Here is a 20,172-nt window from a genome sequence, read left to right on the forward strand (position 1 = left end):
TAATCCAATGCAGGATAACTCATAGCCAACGCAGGATAGTCCAATGCATGATAACCCATACCCAACGCAGGATAATCCAATGCAGGCGAATCCAATGCAGGATAACCCATACCAAACGTCGAGGGGGATTGAAGCCACAAAAAATCCATGACCACAAAGCACGTGTAACCCATGCGATTTTGTTAGAAATCTTCTGAGATTGGAGAGTCACAAAAGTCCAGATTCATTTGAGGTGCATGTGCTCCCACACTACAGTCCACTCCGAAGCGACGACCCTTTGCTCATTCTTTGGACAATTTGTCAACATGGCAGGTTTGGCCCTTCAGTGGTTTCAGCCTCAGCAACGACAACCCTGTATAATTAGTGATGGGAAATCATGGCTTTTTGAGGCATTCGAGGCTTTCGTCAAATTGGGCCAAAATACGGTTCATGTTCTCGAGGCTTTTGAACTCACTGCACACTAGTACTACCTGCTGGTCAGAAATAAATATTACATGTTGAAAATGTGTTAAGACGTATTTTCCATAATATAGCCCATTCACATGGGATACTGTTATTTTAAATATGGTTAAATGTATTTATACATTTCTAAATACATTTCAGAGTGAAAGGTGAATTACATTTTGATACCTGAAATGTATTTTGAATAAAGATAAATGTATGTATACATTTTTAAATACATTTCAGAATAAAAGGTGAAATACATTTTGATACCTGAAATGTATTTTGAATTAAGTTAAATGTATTCAACAGATATTCTACATACATTCTACATACATTCTGCATTGCAAAAATATATTTAAAACACATTTCTTTTCCGTATGGGAGGAGTGGGCTGGCCCGGACTCCGGGCTTCCATGTGATGATTGGAGGATCTGACGATCTGTCAAACTGCATCTCCTTTTGACTGACAGCGGTCTGTCCTATTAGAAGTCACTGAAGCTACTTCGTGCTCAGTCCCATCGCGGATTTCTCAAGTGTATTCGAAAGACAAACTGCTGCAAAATTTCTTGATATTTGTTTGGCGAAATTGCTAGCCGATTTGCATCATACATTTCACACAATTATAGGCTACACCACAATCCTTGTTTTACAAAGCTTAATATACACTCACCTAAAGGATTATTAGGAACACCTGTTCAATTTCTCATTAATGCAATTATCTAATCAACCAATCACATGGCAGTTGCTTCAATGCATTTAGGGGTGTGGTCCTGGTCAAGACAATCTCCTGAACTCCAAACTGAATGTCAGAATGGGAAAGGTGATTTAAGCAATTTTGAGCATGGCATGGTTGTTGGTGCCAGACAGTCCGGTCTGAGTATTTCACTATCTGCTCAGTTACTGGGATTTTCACGCACAACCATTTCTAGGGTTTACAAAGAATGGTGTGAAAAGGGAAAAACATCCAGTATGCGGCAGTCCTGTGGGCAAAAATGCCTTGTTGATGCTAGAGGTCAGAGGAGAATGGGCCGAATGATTCAAGCTGATAGAAGAGCAACTTTGACTGAAATAACCACTCGTTACAACCGTTGCCTGGTCTGATGAGTCTCGATTTCTGTTGAAACATTCAGATGGTGGAGTCAGAATTTGGCATAAAACAGAAAGAGAACATGGATCCATCATGCCTTGTTACCACTGTGCAGGCTGGTGGTGGTGGTGTAATGGTGTGGGGGATGTTTTCTTGGCACACTTTAGGCCCCTTAGTGCCAATTGGGCATCGTTTAAATGCCACAGCCTACCTGAGCATTGTTTCTGACCATGTCCATCCCTTTATGATCACCATTTACCCATCCTCTGATGGCTACTTCCAGCAGGATAATGCACCATGTCACAAAGCTCGAATCATTTCAAATTGGTTTCTTGAACATGACAATGAGTTCACTGTACTGAAATGGCCCCCACAGTCACCAGATCTCAACCCAATAGAGCATCTTTGGGATGTGGTGGAACGGGAGCTTCGTGCCCTGGATGTGCATCCCACAAATCTCCATCAACTGCAAAATGCTATCCTATCAATATGGGCCAACATTTCTAAAGAATGCTTTCAGCACCTTGTTGAATCAATGCCACGTAGAATTAAGGCAGTTTTGAAGGCGAAAGGGGGTCAAACACAGTATTAGTATGGTGTTCCTAATAATCCTTTAGGTGAGTGTATGTTGGGTTAAATAGGTTTGGCATACAAATGAGAAAGGACTATCCATTTTGGAAAGCTAATAATATTTCCTCTAAGTGTGTAGCTGAACTAAATATATTGTGTGTGTGTGTTTGTGTGCGTGTGTCTGTGTGTCTCTCTGTGTGTGTGTTTGCTTGTTTGTTTGTTTGTTTGTGTGTTTGTGTGTGTTTACTTGGTGAGAAATGTCTAATAGAATGCTCAAGGAAAGGGTCTGATTGAAAGGTGAATGATGTCATTAATGATTTGGGAGGAGGACGTTTCTGTAACTGTCTTATTGTCTCAAATCTCACAGCTCCTAATCTCCCTAGCCTTCTAGCCCGATAGCTTGGTAGCCCGGTGGCCTTATAGCCTGGTAGTCCGATAGCCTGGTGGCCTTGTAGCCTGGTAGCCCTTTGGCCTTGGAGCCCTGTGGCCTTGTAGCTTGGCAGCCCAGTGGCATTATAGCCTGGCTTTGACCCTTGACAAGTTTGATTGGGACAAACATGATGATGTATGCCTTGTAATAAGAGATTTTATTGTGCAGATGCGTGTAGACACTGGCGTGTCATTTTCATACTACTCATGAATAAACTATTTAAACTCATTTTTGTCCCTGGAACACAGGGACGGTTATAGTTTTGCTCAGCAACACCAGAAGGCTATTTATTCATCTAAACTAAAGCTGAGCGGTGGTCAAAATGGATTAGTCAAAATGAACATGGAAGCCTATTCCTTCCACAACAATACAAGATAAAAGACCCATTTCACTGTGATCTCAAATATTACTTGGACATAACTTTGACACATTTTATCGATATTATATTTTTACACTTACTGACATTTATTTTACATTTACTGATGACATGTACATGTGAACATCTATCCAACTAAATATGTAATATAACACAAACATAAATCAATCAGATTAGTTTTTAGTTTTTAGCCTTTGAGTGAACAGGTACCATCAGACACCGACTTAGTTGCCAGGAGGTGGGAGGAGGTTGTACTCTGCCAGCAGGAGGAAGCTGTTCTCCCTGATCCTCCGCACCCTGACCAGATCCCCGCACTCCTGGACGTGGATCATCCCTTCGCCATGGTCGCGGTCACGGTCATAATCACGTTCGCGGTCGTTCAGGGTCACACCGGTGTGTTTCTTACAGTACTGACCACAGACGAATCTGAAGCCTCCTGCTAGGACCGTCCCCAGGCAGGCGGCACAGACCAGCAGAACGCCCAGCTCCCAGGCACTCTGGGTGGGGACTGTGTTCGGGATCTTCGCCTCTCTCTCTGGGGTTCGAGGTTGCCTCTTGGTTTTGAGGTTAGGTTGAGGACCCAGGGAGTGGTTCTGGGGGACTGGATTGAACATGGGTGGGGGGGAACCTGAAGGTGAATGAGGAGTAAGGGGGTCGGAGTGAGAGCGACGGGGGACAGGGGAGGGTTCAGGGTGAGGGTAATTGGGGGGCTTAGCGTGGGGAGAGAGTTTGAGGTAGGTTGAGTTGGATGGTTTAGTGTGGGGAGAGTTGGATGGTTTAGTGCGGGGAGAGTTGGATGGTTCAGTGTGGAGGGAGTTGGATGGTTTAGTGTGGGTTGAGTTGGATGGTTTAGTGTGGGTTGAGTTGAATGGTTTAGTGCAGGGAGAGTTGGATGGTTTAGGGTGGGTTGGGTTGGATGGTTTAGTGTGTGGGGAGTTAGATGGTTTATTGTGGGGGGAGTTGGATGGTTCAGTGTGGGTTGAGTTGGATGGTTTAGTGTCGGTTGGGTTGGATGGTTTAGGGTGGGTTGGGTTAGATGGCTTAGTGTGCAGGGAGTTGGATGGTTCAGTGTGGAGGGAGTTGGAGGTTATAATGTAGGGGGAGTTGGATGGTTTAGTGTGGGGGGAGTTAGATGGTTTAGTGTGGGTTGAGTTGGATTGTTTAGTGTGGGGGGAGTTAAATGCTTTAGTGTGGGGGGAGTTGGATGGTTCAGTGTGGGGGTAGTTAGATGGTTTAGTGTGGGTTGAGTTGGAGGTTTTAGGATGGAGGTAGGGGTTTTTGGATGGGGTAGAGACTGAGCCAAGAGTTGAGGTCAAGGAGTGCATGTGCGATAGGATGGAGGATACAGTGAAAGTGGGGGTTTTCATCGGGTCAGTGAGGGTAGGGGTTTTCATCGGGTCAGTGAGGGTAGGGGTGTTCATGGGGTCAGGGAGGGTAGGGGGGTTCATGGGGTCAGGGAGGGTAGGGGGGTTCATGGGGTCAGGGAGGGTAGGGGGGTTCATGGGGTCAGGGAGGGTAGGGGGGTTCATGGGGTCAGGGAGGGTAGGGGTGTTCATGGGGTCAGGGAGGGTAGGGGGGTTCATGGGGTCAGGGAGGGTAGGGGGGTTCATGGGGTCAGTGAGGGTAGGGGGGTTCATGGGGTCAGGGAAGGAGTTTGGGTGTTTGGTTTTGGTTACATCTCTGGAGTCTACAGGCAAAATACCTATGTTAATTATATGGGAATGGGGCTTGGTGTGAGAGGAGGTGTGGGTGGAGGTGGTGGGATTGAGCTGAAGAGAGGAGGTGTGGGTGGATGTGGTTGGATTGAGCTGAAGAGAGGAGGTGGGGATAGTTATAGCTAGGGTGGTGTCTGTATGTTGAGGATGTAGATTAATTACAGCTAGGGTGGGGTCTGGAGGTTCCATAGCCAGGTTATTGGTAACTAGGGTGGGGTCTGGAGGTTCCATAGCCAGGTTATTGGTAACTAGGGTGGGGTCTGGAGGTTCCATAGCCAGGTTATTGGTAACTAGGGTGGGGTCTGGAGGTTCCATAGCCAGGTTATTGGTAACTAGGGTGGGGTCTGGAGGTTCCATAGCCAGGTTATTGGTAACTAGGGTGGGGTCTGGAGGTTCCATAGCCAGGTTATTGGTAACTAGGGTGGGGTCTGGAGGTTTAGGATAGTGGTTCATTACAGCTTGGGTGGGGTCTGGAGGTTTAGGATAGTGGTTCATTACAGCTTGGGTGGGGTCTGGAGGTTTAGGATAGTGGTTCATTACAGCTTGGGTGGGGTCTGGAGGTTTAGGATAGTGGTTCATTACATCTTGGGTGGGGTCTGGAGGTTTAGGATAGTGGTTCATTACAGCTTGGGTGGGGTCTGGAGGTTTAGGATAGTGGTTAATTACAGCTTGGGTGGGGTCTGGAGGTTTAGGATAGTGGTTCATTACAGCTTGGGTGGGGTCTGGAGGTTTAGGATAGTGGTTCATTACAGCTTGGGTGGGGTCTGGAGGTAGAAACTGTGGTTTCATTAGGGACTGGGACTGGGGCTCTGGAGCCTCTACTGGGTTGAGGAATCTGGGCTCATGTCCTGAGGTGGTCTGGGTCTGGATCTGGGCCCTGGTCGTCTCTTCATCCTTCCTCCCTCCATCCATCCCTTCATCCCTCCTCCCTCCACCCACCTCTCCCCCCAGTAACAGCCTGGGATGCAGACCGGGGGCTGCAGGACTGGTCAGTATGGTTTCTTTTTTCTGTAGCTTAGAACTGCCACTCCCTCCTACCACTTCAGAGGCATTCCCCCAGCCTGGGAGACTACGACTACCATCATGCAACACTGCTGACTCGACACGGGCCCAGTACACAAAATAGGACTGCACCACTGTGATACTGAGAGACAGTAATGAGAGGAGAGAGAGATGGAGATGGAGAGAGGAGAGAGAGATGGAGATGGAGAGAGGAGAGAGAGATGGAGACGGGAGGGAGAGATGGAGATGGGAGGGAGAAAGGAGAGAGAGATGGAGATGGGAGGGAGAGATGGAGAGAGGAGAGAGAGATGGAGACGGGAGGAGAGGGATGGAGAGAGGAGAGAGAGATGGAGACGGGGGAGGGTGAAGAAGCAAGAAGAGTTTTTAGAAGTTACTTTTACACATTCTCATGCTTATCCTCTCCTCCTCTTCTCTGCTCCTCCTCTCCTCCTCTTCTCTGCTCCCCTCTTCTACTCACTAGAAGCGTATGTCTCCGACGGTTGTGTCCGGAGCCCTCCAGACGAACGACAGGTTCCTCTTCAGCTGTTTGTCGGAGTGTGTGAGGGAGTCGTGGTTGCCGAAGCAATCCAGCGTGTGTGTCCCGGGGGGGGTCAGTGTCCACGCCCCGGCCACTCGGCCGCCAGCACCCCTGCCGCGACCCCCGGCCACGCCTAGCGACCGAGCCTGGAGGAGGAACCCCATGAAGTCTCGGGTGCTTCGTACCGTCACTACAGAGACAAAAAAATATAAATATTTCAAATGCATAAGTGTTTATAGACATCTATGAACCCACACATACGGACATGTTAAAATGGTTAGAAGGAGGTCTGCACTCCTGAACAGACTGCAATCCTCATGCCTCTTCAGAGACTGTTATAAATGTCTTATTCTTTTACTGTGAGCACTGTTTTATACAAATTGCATTGATTCAGGACAGATCTTTCACCTTGCCAGTTCTAGGAATCTATCTTGCTACTGGTCTGATTCTGTGCACTCATAGACTACCCTGAGGGCCAGTGGCTGGAAGACCACTGGCTTGAGTCCCTATTTTGCTCTGGAGCAAGGCACAAAAAGTACATCCACACATAGGTCTGATATGGAAGTCCTTTAGCTGGGTTTCACCCTGCTCTCATTTGCTGCTATCAGAGAGTCAGTGGCTGCATTTGCTGCTATCAGTGGCAGCAGGTGTAGTTCAACCAGCCAAGATCTTTGTGGGAACAGATGAAAACTCTGGGATCCAGGCTGTATATGGGTGTAAACCTCTCACGGCATTTCACCAATTTACCTCTCTAGTGTTTGGAAATAAAGTTCCTGTTAAAGAATTCAAAACATGATTGAAACTACTATTTTGATATTGTGGATTGTCGGCCTTCCTTTTATACCCATTTGTTTTCTTGATCCATCCCTCCGATTTTCACCAAAATACAGTTGGCTGCTTTGTCATAGTATCTATTGACTAACTTAACTCGAAAGCATACAAATTGCATTTAAATACATACATAAACACGTCCCTTCAACAGTTGGTTACTCTGGTTAACGTTGGTTAGTTCCTTACCTGTCACCAGGTCTCCGGGCAGGTACGAGGAGGCGGATGTATACAGTGTGACGTGGCTGCGATGAGGATTCTGTGGGTGAGTGCGGACGTGACCGGGACTCATTTCCAGGCAGGAGGCGGGGCTTGCACCACGGGAGAAACCCAGAGTGGGCAGGATCAGGGAGAAGGCCACACCCACCCAAAGAGGGACCGCCGCTGAGATGCACATTGTTACCTTCAGGACGAGGGAAAACACACACACACGCACACACACACACACACACACACATCCAGAGAAACATACATGGCGCGAGTCAACAGGAATATCTTCTCAACGTCCTTTTCTGTACATGCATTCAAAAGTGTGTCACTGTGTGTGTGTGTGTGTGTGTGTGTGTGCATGTGGTCAGGTGTTTAGGTCTGTGTCGGCATTTGTGTGAAAATGTCAGGGTGTGTGTGTGTGTGTGTGTGTGTGTGCACGCATCTATAACTGTGTCTTACCTTAGTTTTGGGGCGCTGCTGTTCAACTGACCGGTGATGGATGCATGTGGATCTCAGGAGGACCAGTTGGCATTGGCCCCACCCCTTGGAACTGGACCACATAGAAATACTGCTGCTAGAACCCCCCCATGCAAATACAAGCATCTACAGGATATCCATGTAATATCGGGGTCATCTACATCTATGGTGGCAAAGCAGTAAAAGGCTCCTCTGAGCATTATTGATCATATAAATACATTGTAGAATTGGCTTTGTTGGTGCTAGAATGGCTAGCGGTGTCTTCTTAGTTCCATGTACTTGCAATAGGAAGGAGTGTAAACACGTCTACTGAATGTTTATCTATGGGATTGTTTCATGGGTTGAAACCCCCCTTCTCAAGGATGTGTAGCAGCTGTAGCTACATGCTCCAGGATCTCCCTCTCTCACTCTCCATCGATCCTTCCATCCCTTTTTCTCTTTCTTTTGACTTCTCTGTTCTCTCTATCATTTTCTCTCAATCTCTCTCTTCCCTTATTGTCTCTCTTTCTCCCCTTGGTTGACAATTTGTTCAGTCTGTGAAGTAAATTATGAAATTTGACCATTATGATTGACAAAATCTGGAATTCTAATTCAATAAGAATAATAAGAATTTAACTCTGTGCAATTAAATCTCTGTTTGGTAAAGAGTATGAGCATTCAGATCTTTTAATAATGTCTGAAGCAATATTATGATGTTGACACAAAACTTTTAAATTCTATGCAGTTCTGATCAGACAACCATCCCCATCTACAGATCTACTTCTTCTCTGCCAACTGAGCTTCTGTGCAGTTCTGGGTGCTGTGTTTCCCCATTCTGGAAGAATAAAATCCTTAGGAACTTTCATTTGAATTCACCCATTGATAAACACACTGCTCTCAAATAACAACAAACATTGACATTTGGGCCATACAATGTCAACTGACCTAAACTGGTTTAGTCAGGGTTAAAAGTCACCTGGTTTCTTTTTTCGCCGAAGCCTCGGGAGGAGATTTCATTTAAGGAGTGGGATTTTAAAGAAATGTTCAAGTCCGTCCATCCACTTAAAATGACTTGGAAGCAGACAGCCTTAAACAGCTCCAGTAAATCCAAGCCAGGAGCTGAGCAGAAAAGAGCTGATGGGACCAACATTCAATAGCTGCTGACATTGCACCAAGACTCATAAACTACTATTACAACTTCTACTTCTGCAGTAGTGGTACTGTGTCACTAGTTCCCTGTCAGGTGAGCCACCTCTAATCAGTTCAATATTAATTCACAGGAATTGTCATCAGTGTGAAACAAAAGGATGATTAGATGTATTCTGTAACACTTTTATTCATTTCACCTAATCTTAACATTCAGTTTAACCCTTTCCCCCAATGTAGAGTTAAAGAGAAATTCAAAAGAGAAACTGGGGTAAAATGTTTATTTGTGACAGGGTTAACAGTCATGAGTCCCCTTAGTTGGACTGGCAATTAAATGCAAAGTTCACTAACTTGTAAATGGTTAAGACAGTTGAATTATATTACACATATTTGTAGCTTGTCTATGTGAAGAAATATATATATATTTTGATATGTCAAGTCCTTGTAATACATCCATTAATAAGGCTATATGTCATTTGTGTTAGTGTTAGAATTTGGGTTAATTTTAGGTTTATGAATTTGAGTTTAGTGTTAGGCAATAGGGTTTGCCTCATTTTAGGTATAAGTATTAGGTTAATGTTAAGATTTACGAACAACAATAGCGTGTGCGCGTCCTGGCTTAGGGGTCAGGTGTTTGGTGTATCATTCCCTTCAGATAGAAAGATCAAGTTATTTGGGTCAAGAAAGCAAGACGTATTTCTGGTTATCATGTTTTATGGCTGGCACAACAATTGAAAAACCAACTGTAGTGTTGGTGTAGACCTACCAAAGGTCGGTCTACTGTAGACCTACCGAAGGTCTATGCCAACAGCCACGAATCAGCCACACCACAACCGTGCACAAAGGACATCAGCACAATGACAGTGCCATACTGTACCATTATACTAGTCTATTGCCATTATACTAGTCTATTGCCATTATACTAGTCTATTGCCATAATACTAGTCTATTGCCATAATACTGGACTACTGTCATAAGAATATACTATAGTTATAATACTAGTCTACTGTCATAAGAATATACTATAGTTATAATACTAGTCTAATGTCATAAGAATATACTATTGTTATAATACTAGTCTATTGTCTTTACACCCATTACATGCCTTTTAATAACTATTTTAATAATAGTTTCTTTTTGACTGGTTTGTAGCGTACTGTCATAAATAGTTTTTTCCCCATCTAACATTGATGAATAAAACAACTGCTATAGTAAATTTTCATTAGTGCCAAAAGATGACTTTGTAGACAAATTCACTGTACAAATCTACAAAGCCCTTTGTGACTAGACTGTTGGAAATGTGTCCTGCAACACTTTATATAACACTAGAATAATAAAAGCGATTCCCATGCTTAGAGTTCAGGTGTTCTATAATGACAATCATAAATATACATATGATTACTGGGTGTCATATGCCTCAAACTCAAGGTGTGGTTCGGAATGAGGCAACAACTTAAACTAATTCTCACAACATACATTTATAAACACACGCTGCACAACCACTCAACTCATATTCCAGGTTCGATGGTAAGGACCCCAGAGCTAATTCGCTGAATATTAGGGTGAAAACCACACAGGTAAGGATTACTCACCTTTATTGTTACTGTTAATAACCTCACCACTTGTACACATTCTTAACAACACTTTATATGCATTCAGTACTTTATCCATTGAGACTACACATGTCTAAAAACTCAAGGTGTAGTTACTGAAATATAAGGATATTGTGGCCAAAACAGAATAATTCATTGATGCACTGCTCTCATGCATTATTTTAAGTATAGCAATTGTCTATTGTACTTTTAGGGTAAATATTACTGTGACTGGATGTTTTGTTATTATGACTATTAGCATACTTATTTATTATTATTACCCTTCCAGAAGTGTTTTCCAGAAAGTTGGATTGGTAATTTGGTGAGCTCTATAACAACTCTATACCATGCTATCTGTTAGGTTAAGATGATCTTATCCTGAGTAAGTGAATAAAACACAGAGCTTATCCAGCAATAACATTCTATTTCGTCACTTTGACCAAAATACAGATATACAAGCTTTAGTTAGTGTAACTAATTAAAATAAATACATTATTATTTCTATTAAAAAAATGAAAAACATGCAAAATGGAAATAAAACATATGAAAGAAAATATAATATATTATTTAAATCTCTTACTAAAAAGTTTATCTTAAAATCACTGCGAATGATATTCAGTGAGTGAGGGGAACATATTCAAAAGCCGTTTTATCAAGTTCTGAATAGGCCCACAGTATCTTCAGCACTATCCAGTCTACAGAAGGTTTGTTCTTCCAACTCATTTTCTTAGTTAAATAGTCAGGAAGTTTTTCCATGACTGTCTCATACAAAAACACCCACCAATGTCTGACCCTTCTAGATGTCAGTGACTTAAAGCCTACTAGCAGTATATAGAAGACATTTAAAAGTGATATAACCCAAAGCTGCATAGACGTAGATATTTCAGTACAGAAGCTGAGGCATTCATGTAATGCACATCACCGTGATCTGACAGAGACAAAATAATTGCTATGCTGGCGTGACAGTGGATGTTTCTATAAAAGAAACACGGGGTTGGGAGAGGTTTCGGGGTGAGGTTTTGGAACAATTATATAACTTGTCACGATATGTTTCAGGATGACTTCACTTTTTAAATGGTCTGCCACTCCGCCCATTCACAACAGTAGATGGTGCTGCCAACTTTATAAAAACCCTAATAATTAATTAAACACATGACAACAGATCTGACATTTTAAAAGTACAACCAATGATGACAACTCAAATACACAGGAAAAAAGACAATGTAGTATTAGGTTTAAGCTAAATGAACACATACCAGACACATATCTGGGGTATTAGGCTAATTAAGCTAACTGTTATGTCATCTAATGTCATATCAACCTCTATATGTCCATTTGCAGCATGTCGTGGCTATTCTCTACAGTGATGGCCCTACAGCTTGCTGCAGGTACAGGCCCAACATCCCTTTAAACCAAACAATCTATGTCAGTAAACTGTTTAACCGATTTTGAATTAATGATTTGTCAAACCAAAATATATTTGAAGAGCTATTCGATCAAGTAATTGCTTTCACTTCTCATTACCTGGAAACTGAAGGCTTTATTGAATTTGTATCTCTGAAAATCAATACTGCAGTGTGACTGAGAATGAAATCCAATGTTTCCATGTTACAGAAGCAGCAGATGAAGGTTCAGGAACAGAACACAAACTTTACATCTCTGTTGTCTAGTTTCACGGCAGCTGTACTGTGGAGAGAACAAGTATTTGATATACGGACAATTTTGCAGGTTTTCCTACTAAAATCCTGATGATTGTTGTATGATTTTTAAATAATTAATTAGCATTTTATTGCATGACATAAGTATTTGATCACCTACCAACCAGTAGGAATTCCGGCTCTCACAGACCTGTTAGTATTTCTTTAAGAAGCCCTCCTGTTCTCCACTCATTACCTGTATTAAATGCACCTGTTTGAACTTGTTACCTGTATAAAAGACACCTGTCCACACAATCAACCAGACTCCTACCTCTCCACAATGGCCAAGACCAGAGAGCTGTGTATGGACATCAGGGATAAATTGTAGACCTGCACAAGGCTGGGATGGGCTACAGGACAATAGGCAAGCAGCTTGGTGAGGAGGCAACAACAGTTGGTGCAATTATTAGAAAATGGAAGAAGTTCAAGATGCCGGTCAATCTCCCTCGGTCTGGGGCTCCATGCAAGATCTCACCTCATGAGGCATCAATGATCATGAGGAAGGTGAGGGATCAGCCCAGAACTACACGGCAGGACCTGGTCAATGACCTGAATAGAGCTGGGACCATAGTCTCAAAGAAAACCATTAGTAACACATTACGTAGTCATGAATTAAAATCCTGCAGCGCACGCAAGGTCCGCCAGCTCAAGCCAGCGCATGTCCAGGCCCATCTGAAGTTTGCCAATGACCATCTGGATGATCCAGAGGAGGAATGGGAGAAGGTCATGTGGTCTGATGAGACAAAAATAGAGCTTTGTTTGGAGGAAGAAGAAGGATGAGTACAACCCAAAGAACACCATCCCAACTGTCAAGCATGGAAGTGGAAACATCATTCTTTGGGGATGCTTTTCTGCAAAGGGGACAGGACGACTGCACCGTATTGAGGGGAGGATGGATGGGGCCATGTATCGCGAGATCTTGGCCAACAACATCCTTCCCTCAGTAAGAGCATTGAAGGTGGGTCGTGGCTGGGTCTCCCAGCATGACAACGACCCGAAACACACAGCCAGGGCAACTAAGGAGTGGCTCTGTAAGAAATATCTCAAGGTCCTCGAGTGGCCTAGCCAGTCTCCAGACCTGAACCCAATAGAAAAGTCTGTATTGCCCAGCGACAGCCCTGAAACCTGAAGGATCTGGAGAAGGTCTCTATGGATGAGTGGGCCAAAATCCCTGCTGCAGTGTGTGCAAACCTGGTCAAGAACTACAGGAAAAGCATGATCTCTGTAATTGCAAACAAAGGTTTCTGTACCAAATATTAAGTTCTGCTTTTCTGATGTATCAAATACTTATGTCATGCAATAAAATGCAAATTAATTCATACAATGTGATTTTCTGGATTTTTGTTTTAGATTGCGTCTCTCACAGTTGAAATGTACCTATGATAAAAATTACAAACTTCTACATGCTTTGTAAGTGGGAAAACCTGCAAAATCGGCAGAGTATCAAATACTTGTTCTCCCCACTGTACAGACCTTCAAGTAAACAACAGATCAAAACAGTTGTGTGCTTGTGTATCTCCGTGTGTCCATTATTGGATGCTGTAGCAGGTGCTGAGAACCCCACAGATATGGAGGCAGGGGTGGAGCCCCAGCCATCGTGCCCAGCCGGGTGGCATCAGAACGGGCATCGATGCTTCTCCTTCTACCCCGTCTGGGCCACCTGGGTCTCAGCTGAGGTAACACTGGTCATAGAGAGAGAAACCACAGCACAGCTCCTTCTGTTTGATTATGTGGTTAAGTTTATGTAAATGGATGATGTGTGCCATTTAAGGGGTGCTTGGTGAAAGAAAAATACAACACCTAGAAATCCAACCTCTGTATTTATATTTCTCTTTCTGCTGCCTGCTATCATCTGTAGCACTAAAATCTAAAAAACGTATTCAGGTGTGTTGAATGTGTAAATACCTGGAACTGAATGGGTTCTTGTCTGGAGCTATGAAACTGAACATTTGCATAGTTTATTCTGAAACAAATGTTAAGATTTAATTTACTGGGCCCAGCAATTTAACTAAGCTCATGAGACATTTAGAAATTATACTCAGTGGATGAATATCATTCATTTATAAATCCTAAAAACATATGTAGCAACTCCTGTTGGCCCCTTTTAAACTTTTGCATAGATTTGTCATTCAGTGTCAGACTAGTCTCTCAAGACCAGCGAGCACAGCGTGTTTCCCTCCAGGAAATGTCCTCTTCATGTTTCTGTTAACCTCAGCTTAAATGGCCTAACACAGCGTTCTCTGTCTCTTCATGCCCGAGCCTCGGCTAACACAGCGTTCTCCGTCTCTCCAGTCCTACTGCTCCCAGCGTGGAGGGAACCTGGCATCAGTTCACAGTCCAGATCAACAGGTGTTCATCCAGGACCTCGTCAGGAAACACACAGACCAACCCGTCTGGATTGGAGGCTATAACGTGGCTCAGGTACAGTACATGCTGTTCTGTCGGCCTGTGATTGAAAGGGATATTCAGACAAATATTCAGTCATTCAGTTAATTAAATATTATGTAATGTCTAAGAACCCCAAATAAGTGGTTTTAATCAGTCAATGAGTCAATTTTGAATCTGTCAATGAATCAATGTTTTTCTGTGATCAGGAGGGGGTGTGATTAGTTAATGTTTCTCTGTGATCAGGAGGGGTGTGTTTTGTTTAGAGTTTCTCTGTGATCAGGAGGGGGTGTGATTAGTTAATGTTTCTCTGTGATCAGGAGGGGTGTGTTTTGTTTAGAGGTTCTCTGTGATCTGGAGGGGGTGTGGTTAATCACAATTTCTCTGTGAGCAGGAGGGGGTGTGGCTCTGGAGTGATGGTTCAGCATTTGAGGATTTCCCCAGGGAGGAGGAGCCCCGTTACTCTGGACACAAGAACTGTATGGAACTACACACTGGAGGTACACACATGCACAAACATTCTCCCAGAGATGTTTTTTAGACGACTAGAGTGTGATTGGTTGTTTCCTTTGCATCAGGTGGGCGGGGCTGGAATGACGCGTCTTGTGAAAAGCTGAGATTCTATGTGTGTTCGATGAAGACTAGGTGAGCATTCTAACAGTGACTTGTGTCCAGACCAGGATTCTAACCTGGTACTGTATATATTTTCTGAAAATATCAAAAGTTTTTTATAGGAATATTATAATCACTCCCCAGAGGTCATAACTCTTCGTCTAGTTATTGACCTCTGTGACCTCTGTCTCTGTCTGGTTAGATCTGATGTAAGGGCACAGTCCAGTCAGAAGAGAAAACCCCAGATTGGTAAGTGGCTACATGACAGTCAGAGGATGACAGGGATTTCAAAACATGTGACTGTTGTTATTGTCATTAGTGAAACTAGATTAGATTTCCTTCTACTCTGAGGCACACTTGAACACAAAACATTCTGATACTATTTCTAGATCAATCAATCAAATGTATTTATGAAGTCATTTTTACATCAGCAGTTGCCACAAAGTGCTTTTACAAAACACCCAGCCTGAAACTCCAAGGAGCAGACAACAACAGTGTTGAATTTTAGTGGCATACTTCAAAGCAAACAAACACACATCGATTGAGCACACACTGTTGTATTGTCACATTCACATTCATTCTTATGTTACTTAAAATGCTGCATTAATGTCAGTTATGTGCTGCTTAAAGAAACAGATGATAGTAATTGGTCCAATATAAACACTAGTGGCAAGTGAAGAAATATTTGCGACAATGGGCCTTGACAACATTTATTGAAGACAAAAGAATTCCCTACTTCTGCGGTCTGTCAGCGTGTTGAAAAGACAACTGCCACTTATCATTCAACAGATATCATAATGGGAACGCATCTCTGATCTTTTCACCCGATTTCCTCTCTAAACCTGCCATCTCTGTTCCACCTCCCCAGAGTTGGCTGCAGGTTTGAGTGTGTATGACCTCCTCTGGGAAAGCGGTGAGAGAGTAGCACAGGAGACCCTCTACTCTGCCTTCCTCAGGGGAATGTATTCCAGACGTCTGCCTCCGAAGAGCTACATTGATTTCTGCCACCAGGAGGCGCTATATCTGACCAGAGTCATTTCCATGCTGGAGGTACAGTTTAACTACACACCCACACATGAGTTGTAGGGATTGTTTGGTTTGTTCGGCTGCATTTCTGTAGTTGTATTTTTTCTTTTGTATATTTGTAAAAAAACATACAAATTAATTGAGTTACTTATTTTATATTGGCTACTGCATCAAAGGTTAATGGGTATACTACAAAAGAAATAGACGTCCTGTTGGCATGCTGTTTTAATCAGTCACATTCGTTGGACCCATTTTCCACGTAAATTTATGTTTGCTAGAGTTTTTTATGGCACCTAGTGGCCTTCAGCGACACTGCAGCGGTTTTAGCAACACATTTGCCAAGACTCTGGAGAAGGTGCACAGTTTCCCTCGCTGCTCTAAAATGTGTTAAATTTGAACAGCTGAGGGGCGAAGGGCACTGAGTCAGTTTGTTTCTTCACAAATATTCTGACATAGTTCAGGTTTATTTATTTAGCTGAAGTTCAGGAAGGAAACACCTAAAATATTCTTTCTAATTATTTTACTCTTTTCAGTCTGCCGGTGTGTTGGCTTTCATTGTTTCCACTTACTTCCATCTCCTGCCTTCAGCTCTGCTGTCCAACCTGCTACAGGATCTGATGGGGGTTCTCAAACTCACTGTGTTGGTTGTCTCTACATGTATAGATGGTTAGATCTGTGTGTGTGTGTGTGAGCCAGGATCTGATCAGAACAATGCAGGGCCCGGAAGACATCAAGCTGTTTCTTCAGGGAACACATCAGCTCTACCAAGATTCCCTAAAGGAGTACCAGAACCAAGTTCCACAGCGCCTGGTAAGACAGTCACAACACCTGGTAAAAAACTGTCTTGAGGCACCAGAACACAATATATTTGTATTTACCTTTAAAACAACAAATAGCAATAAGAAAACTAACAAATATTAAATAATTTAAATAGTTAAATTAAACAAAATTTTTATTAGAATTAAGATTTGTTAGCATTAGCATCCATCCAATACAAATCTATGGCATTTTATTAGCACGTCGCTAGACCAGTGTGATGATGAGGTTAGTTAGCATTAGCATGAATCCAATACAATCCTATAGCATTTTAAAAGCAAGCCACTAATAAATCTTCTCCCTACAGAACCTGTCCTCCATCCAGACCTCTCCAGCCATTCGTCAGTACCTGCAAAGTTTCCATGATGTGGTGAATGAGGAGCCAATCTACTGGGTGGTTTCTCTGCTGCCTAGAGCGATGCTCAGACCATACCTGGCAAAGCACCTCCCCCTGGGGGAGCAGACCAGACCAGGCTCCAGCCCCTGCCTCCTCCCCTGGCTAAGCCTCTTCCCGTGCCCCTGCTACCAGTTGCCCACTAAGTGGAATGGAGAGGATCACGCGGACCAGCAGATAGGCAAGATGCAGACATATAAGTAAAGTATCTTGGTGTTGTTATAACATATTATAACTACATATTTCAAGTACTGTATCTTGGTGATGTTATAACCTATTATAACTACATATTGCAAGTACAGAATTTTGGTGGTGATATAACCTATTATAAACTAAATATTGCAAGTACAGTACCTTGGTGGTGTCATAACCTATTATAACTACATATTGCACATATAGTATCTTGGTGGTGTTATAACATCACAGCTGGGACTATTCGAGCAAGTCCATTAAGTTAGTTTAACTTATCGTGATTCTAGTGCATCATTAATTGTACTTTCACAGTCTGAAAGCATCTAAAAACATCCCACAAACAGCCACCAATAGAATGTTTAGAAGTGTCCCTCTCCAGGTCTCTTGTGGAGAAGTACCAGGCTGTGATTGACATCTACAAGGCTGTCAACATCTTCAGAGTCAACATGATCAATGAGAAGACGCTCTTCACCTCCAGGTAGTTTGACTAAATCTACATTCAGACAGGTCCTGATATTGATATTCTTTCTTAAATTTGTAAAGTAGATTTTATTATACAGAAATAATGTCAAATTGCACTGAGATATATACATTCATTTATTAAAATGTACCTCTGTATTTATCAGGATGTTGAGCATTTGGTCCTGGCATCTTAAGTGTCACCTTAAGGAGAAACAAACTATCCAGAAGCTGAATTAGAAAAACTATTAAACCGCTGGACCAACTTAGGCCACATATACTTTTGTAAACATCATAAATAAATCAATTCCTATTCATTGTGTCTTGTGACATTCATCTCAGCTGGTTTCCCACTGGTGACGAGGAAGCAGTAGAAGACCAAAACAGCCTTTTGCTGTCTGTAGAATCTGGTCCGGACTTAACAGTGAGTGACATTGATTTATGACATAACTATCTAAAAATATGTCTTTATCTTACATGAATTTGCATTTTTGAATGGAAGATTGTGAGATGATTAATTTTCACGTTCCTTTTCCAGGGACACATTACTTTACGCACGTCCCCCGTTTGTAGTAATAAAAACAACCATTGTGTGAAAACAAACTACACTGAACAAAATTATAAACGCAACACTTTTTCTTTTTCCCCCCATTTATCATGAGCTGAACTCAAAGGTCAAAGACATTCTCTATGTATATAAAAGGCCTATTTCTCTCAAATATTGTTCACAAATCTGTCAAATTTGTGTTAGTGAGCACTTCTACTTTTGAAGGTGTGGCATATCAAGATGCTGATTAGACAGCATGATTATTGCACAGGTGTGCCTTCGGCTGGTCACAATAAAAGGCCACTCCAGAATTAGCAGTTTCATCACATGGCACAATGCCACAGATATCTCCAGTTTTGATGGAACCTACCATGTGGCCAACCTAAGGCACACCTGTGCAATAATCATGCTGTCTAATCAGCATCTTGATATACCACACCTGTGAGGGGGATAGATTATCTCGGCAAAAGAGAAGTGCTCACTAACACACTAACACAGATTTAGACAGATTTGGGAACAATATTTGAGAGAAATAGGCCTTTTGTGTACATAGAGAAAGTCTTAGATCTTGGAGTTCAGCTCATGATAAATGGGGGCAAAAACAAAAGTGTTACATTGTAATTTGACCACCCCTCTGGGCTGAAGGTGGACAAGACTGGGCTGTTTCTGATATTCCAGCCAATGTCTGTTGGGTTTCATGGGTCATGTTGTCTCATCCCCTAAATCAGATGTTTTTTGTCTCCCTCTGCAGGTAAGACTGTAGCAGAGCTGCTGTGGAATGCAGGGAGCTGTTGATGTGTGTATTTTGTGTGTAGTTTTGTTTTACCGTTAAGATTAGGACCTGAAGTCCTCTGCCCCCATCAGGAACTTATGTTGGTCCCATGATGACAAAGTTCTCTTTCAACTTAGGGGTTTAAGTTTAAGTCAAACTTTATGTTAGAATTTGTTTTCTGTTTAGGTGTGGGAATTATAGGTAGGTTTGGCAACAAAGTTTGACTAATTTTAGGCATAAGTATAAGATTAATGTGGGAATGATAATCAGACATCCTTGCTTAATAAGAATACTTTATGAACGAAACATATGTGGAATTTACAGCCATGTATTCTCTGAAATCCAGTTTGGATAATGCAATTATGTGGAAAAATTGTAAAAAAAAAAATCCTAATACTGAATAAAGATCTCTAGGCATAGCCTATTTAATGAACCTCTGTTGGTCGTCTTTAACTGCTCTAGCATCTTGAGAGACTGATTGGTTCACACCCATCTAAAACTAAAGACATTGATTCCTGTATTTTGAAATGTACAGATAATTGCGCACAATGTAACAACACTTCTAAATCGTCAAACTTCAATCAACTGATTCGGATCAGTAAACATAAAAGTATGAATCACAGAAACAAAGTAGTTGTCAGGTACTGTCTACTGGATGTCATCGCTAGGTGTAGCCCTCGTATGTTGAACAGGATGTACAAGTGCTGAGTGATGTTGAGAGGGATGTTCAGCAGGACGGACGGGTGAGATGGGGGAGATAACAGAAAATATTTAACATTTGCAACAATATCCATCTAAACCAGCGTTTTTTTTTAACCCATAAGCAATTTTATTGGGTGTTCATTGATAAGACATTTAACCAGGTCACTTGAGACCAA

At 42.5% G+C, this 20,172-nt stretch overlaps 2 protein-coding genes across 10 annotated transcripts; one reads left to right on the forward strand and one right to left on the reverse strand.

Annotated features, from left to right (window-relative positions):
* Nucleotides 1-3,100: 3,100 nt before the first annotated feature.
* On the reverse strand, nt 3,101-8,101 carry LOC106024200 (proline-rich extensin-like protein EPR1). Its single transcript, XM_034290779.1, has 6 exons — nt 7,660-8,101; nt 7,180-7,393; nt 6,103-6,352; nt 5,562-5,766; nt 4,785-5,399; nt 3,101-4,676 (listed from the first exon to the last, which is right to left on the reverse strand). The coding sequence occupies exons 1-6, from the start codon at nt 7,801-7,803 to the stop codon at nt 3,132-3,134; spliced, it is 2,973 nt and encodes a 990-aa protein (XP_034146670.1). The 5' UTR covers nt 7,804-8,101; the 3' UTR covers nt 3,101-3,131.
* Nucleotides 8,102-8,682: 581 nt separating this feature from the next.
* Nucleotides 8,683-19,727, forward strand: LOC109615082. Of its 9 annotated transcripts, XM_034290360.1 has the most exons (15): nt 8,683-8,899; nt 10,322-10,379; nt 11,736-11,782; nt 12,009-12,023; nt 13,637-13,767; nt 14,384-14,512; nt 14,871-14,976; nt 15,055-15,121; nt 15,291-15,337; nt 15,957-16,138; nt 16,778-16,924; nt 17,238-17,524; nt 17,896-17,994; nt 18,318-18,399; nt 19,274-19,727. In XM_034290360.1, exons 3-15 carry the CDS (start codon nt 11,737-11,739, stop codon nt 19,283-19,285), a joined length of 1,350 nt encoding a protein of 449 aa, XP_034146251.1. In that variant the 5' UTR covers nt 8,683-8,899; nt 10,322-10,379; nt 11,736; the 3' UTR covers nt 19,286-19,727. The 9 variants fall into 9 exon arrangements, with proteins under 9 accessions (XP_034146251.1, XP_034146252.1, XP_034146257.1 ...); XM_034290361.1 differs by lacking the exon at nt 10,322-10,379; XM_034290359.1 differs by lacking the exon at nt 8,683-8,899 and having other exon boundaries at nt 10,275-10,379.
* The last annotated feature ends 445 nt before the right edge of the window (nt 19,728-20,172 follow it).

The sequence above is a fragment of the Esox lucius genome, chromosome 24, assembly GCF_011004845.1.
Source record: "Esox lucius isolate fEsoLuc1 chromosome 24, fEsoLuc1.pri, whole genome shotgun sequence".
Taxonomy (NCBI): Eukaryota; Metazoa; Chordata; class Actinopteri; order Esociformes; family Esocidae; genus Esox; species Esox lucius.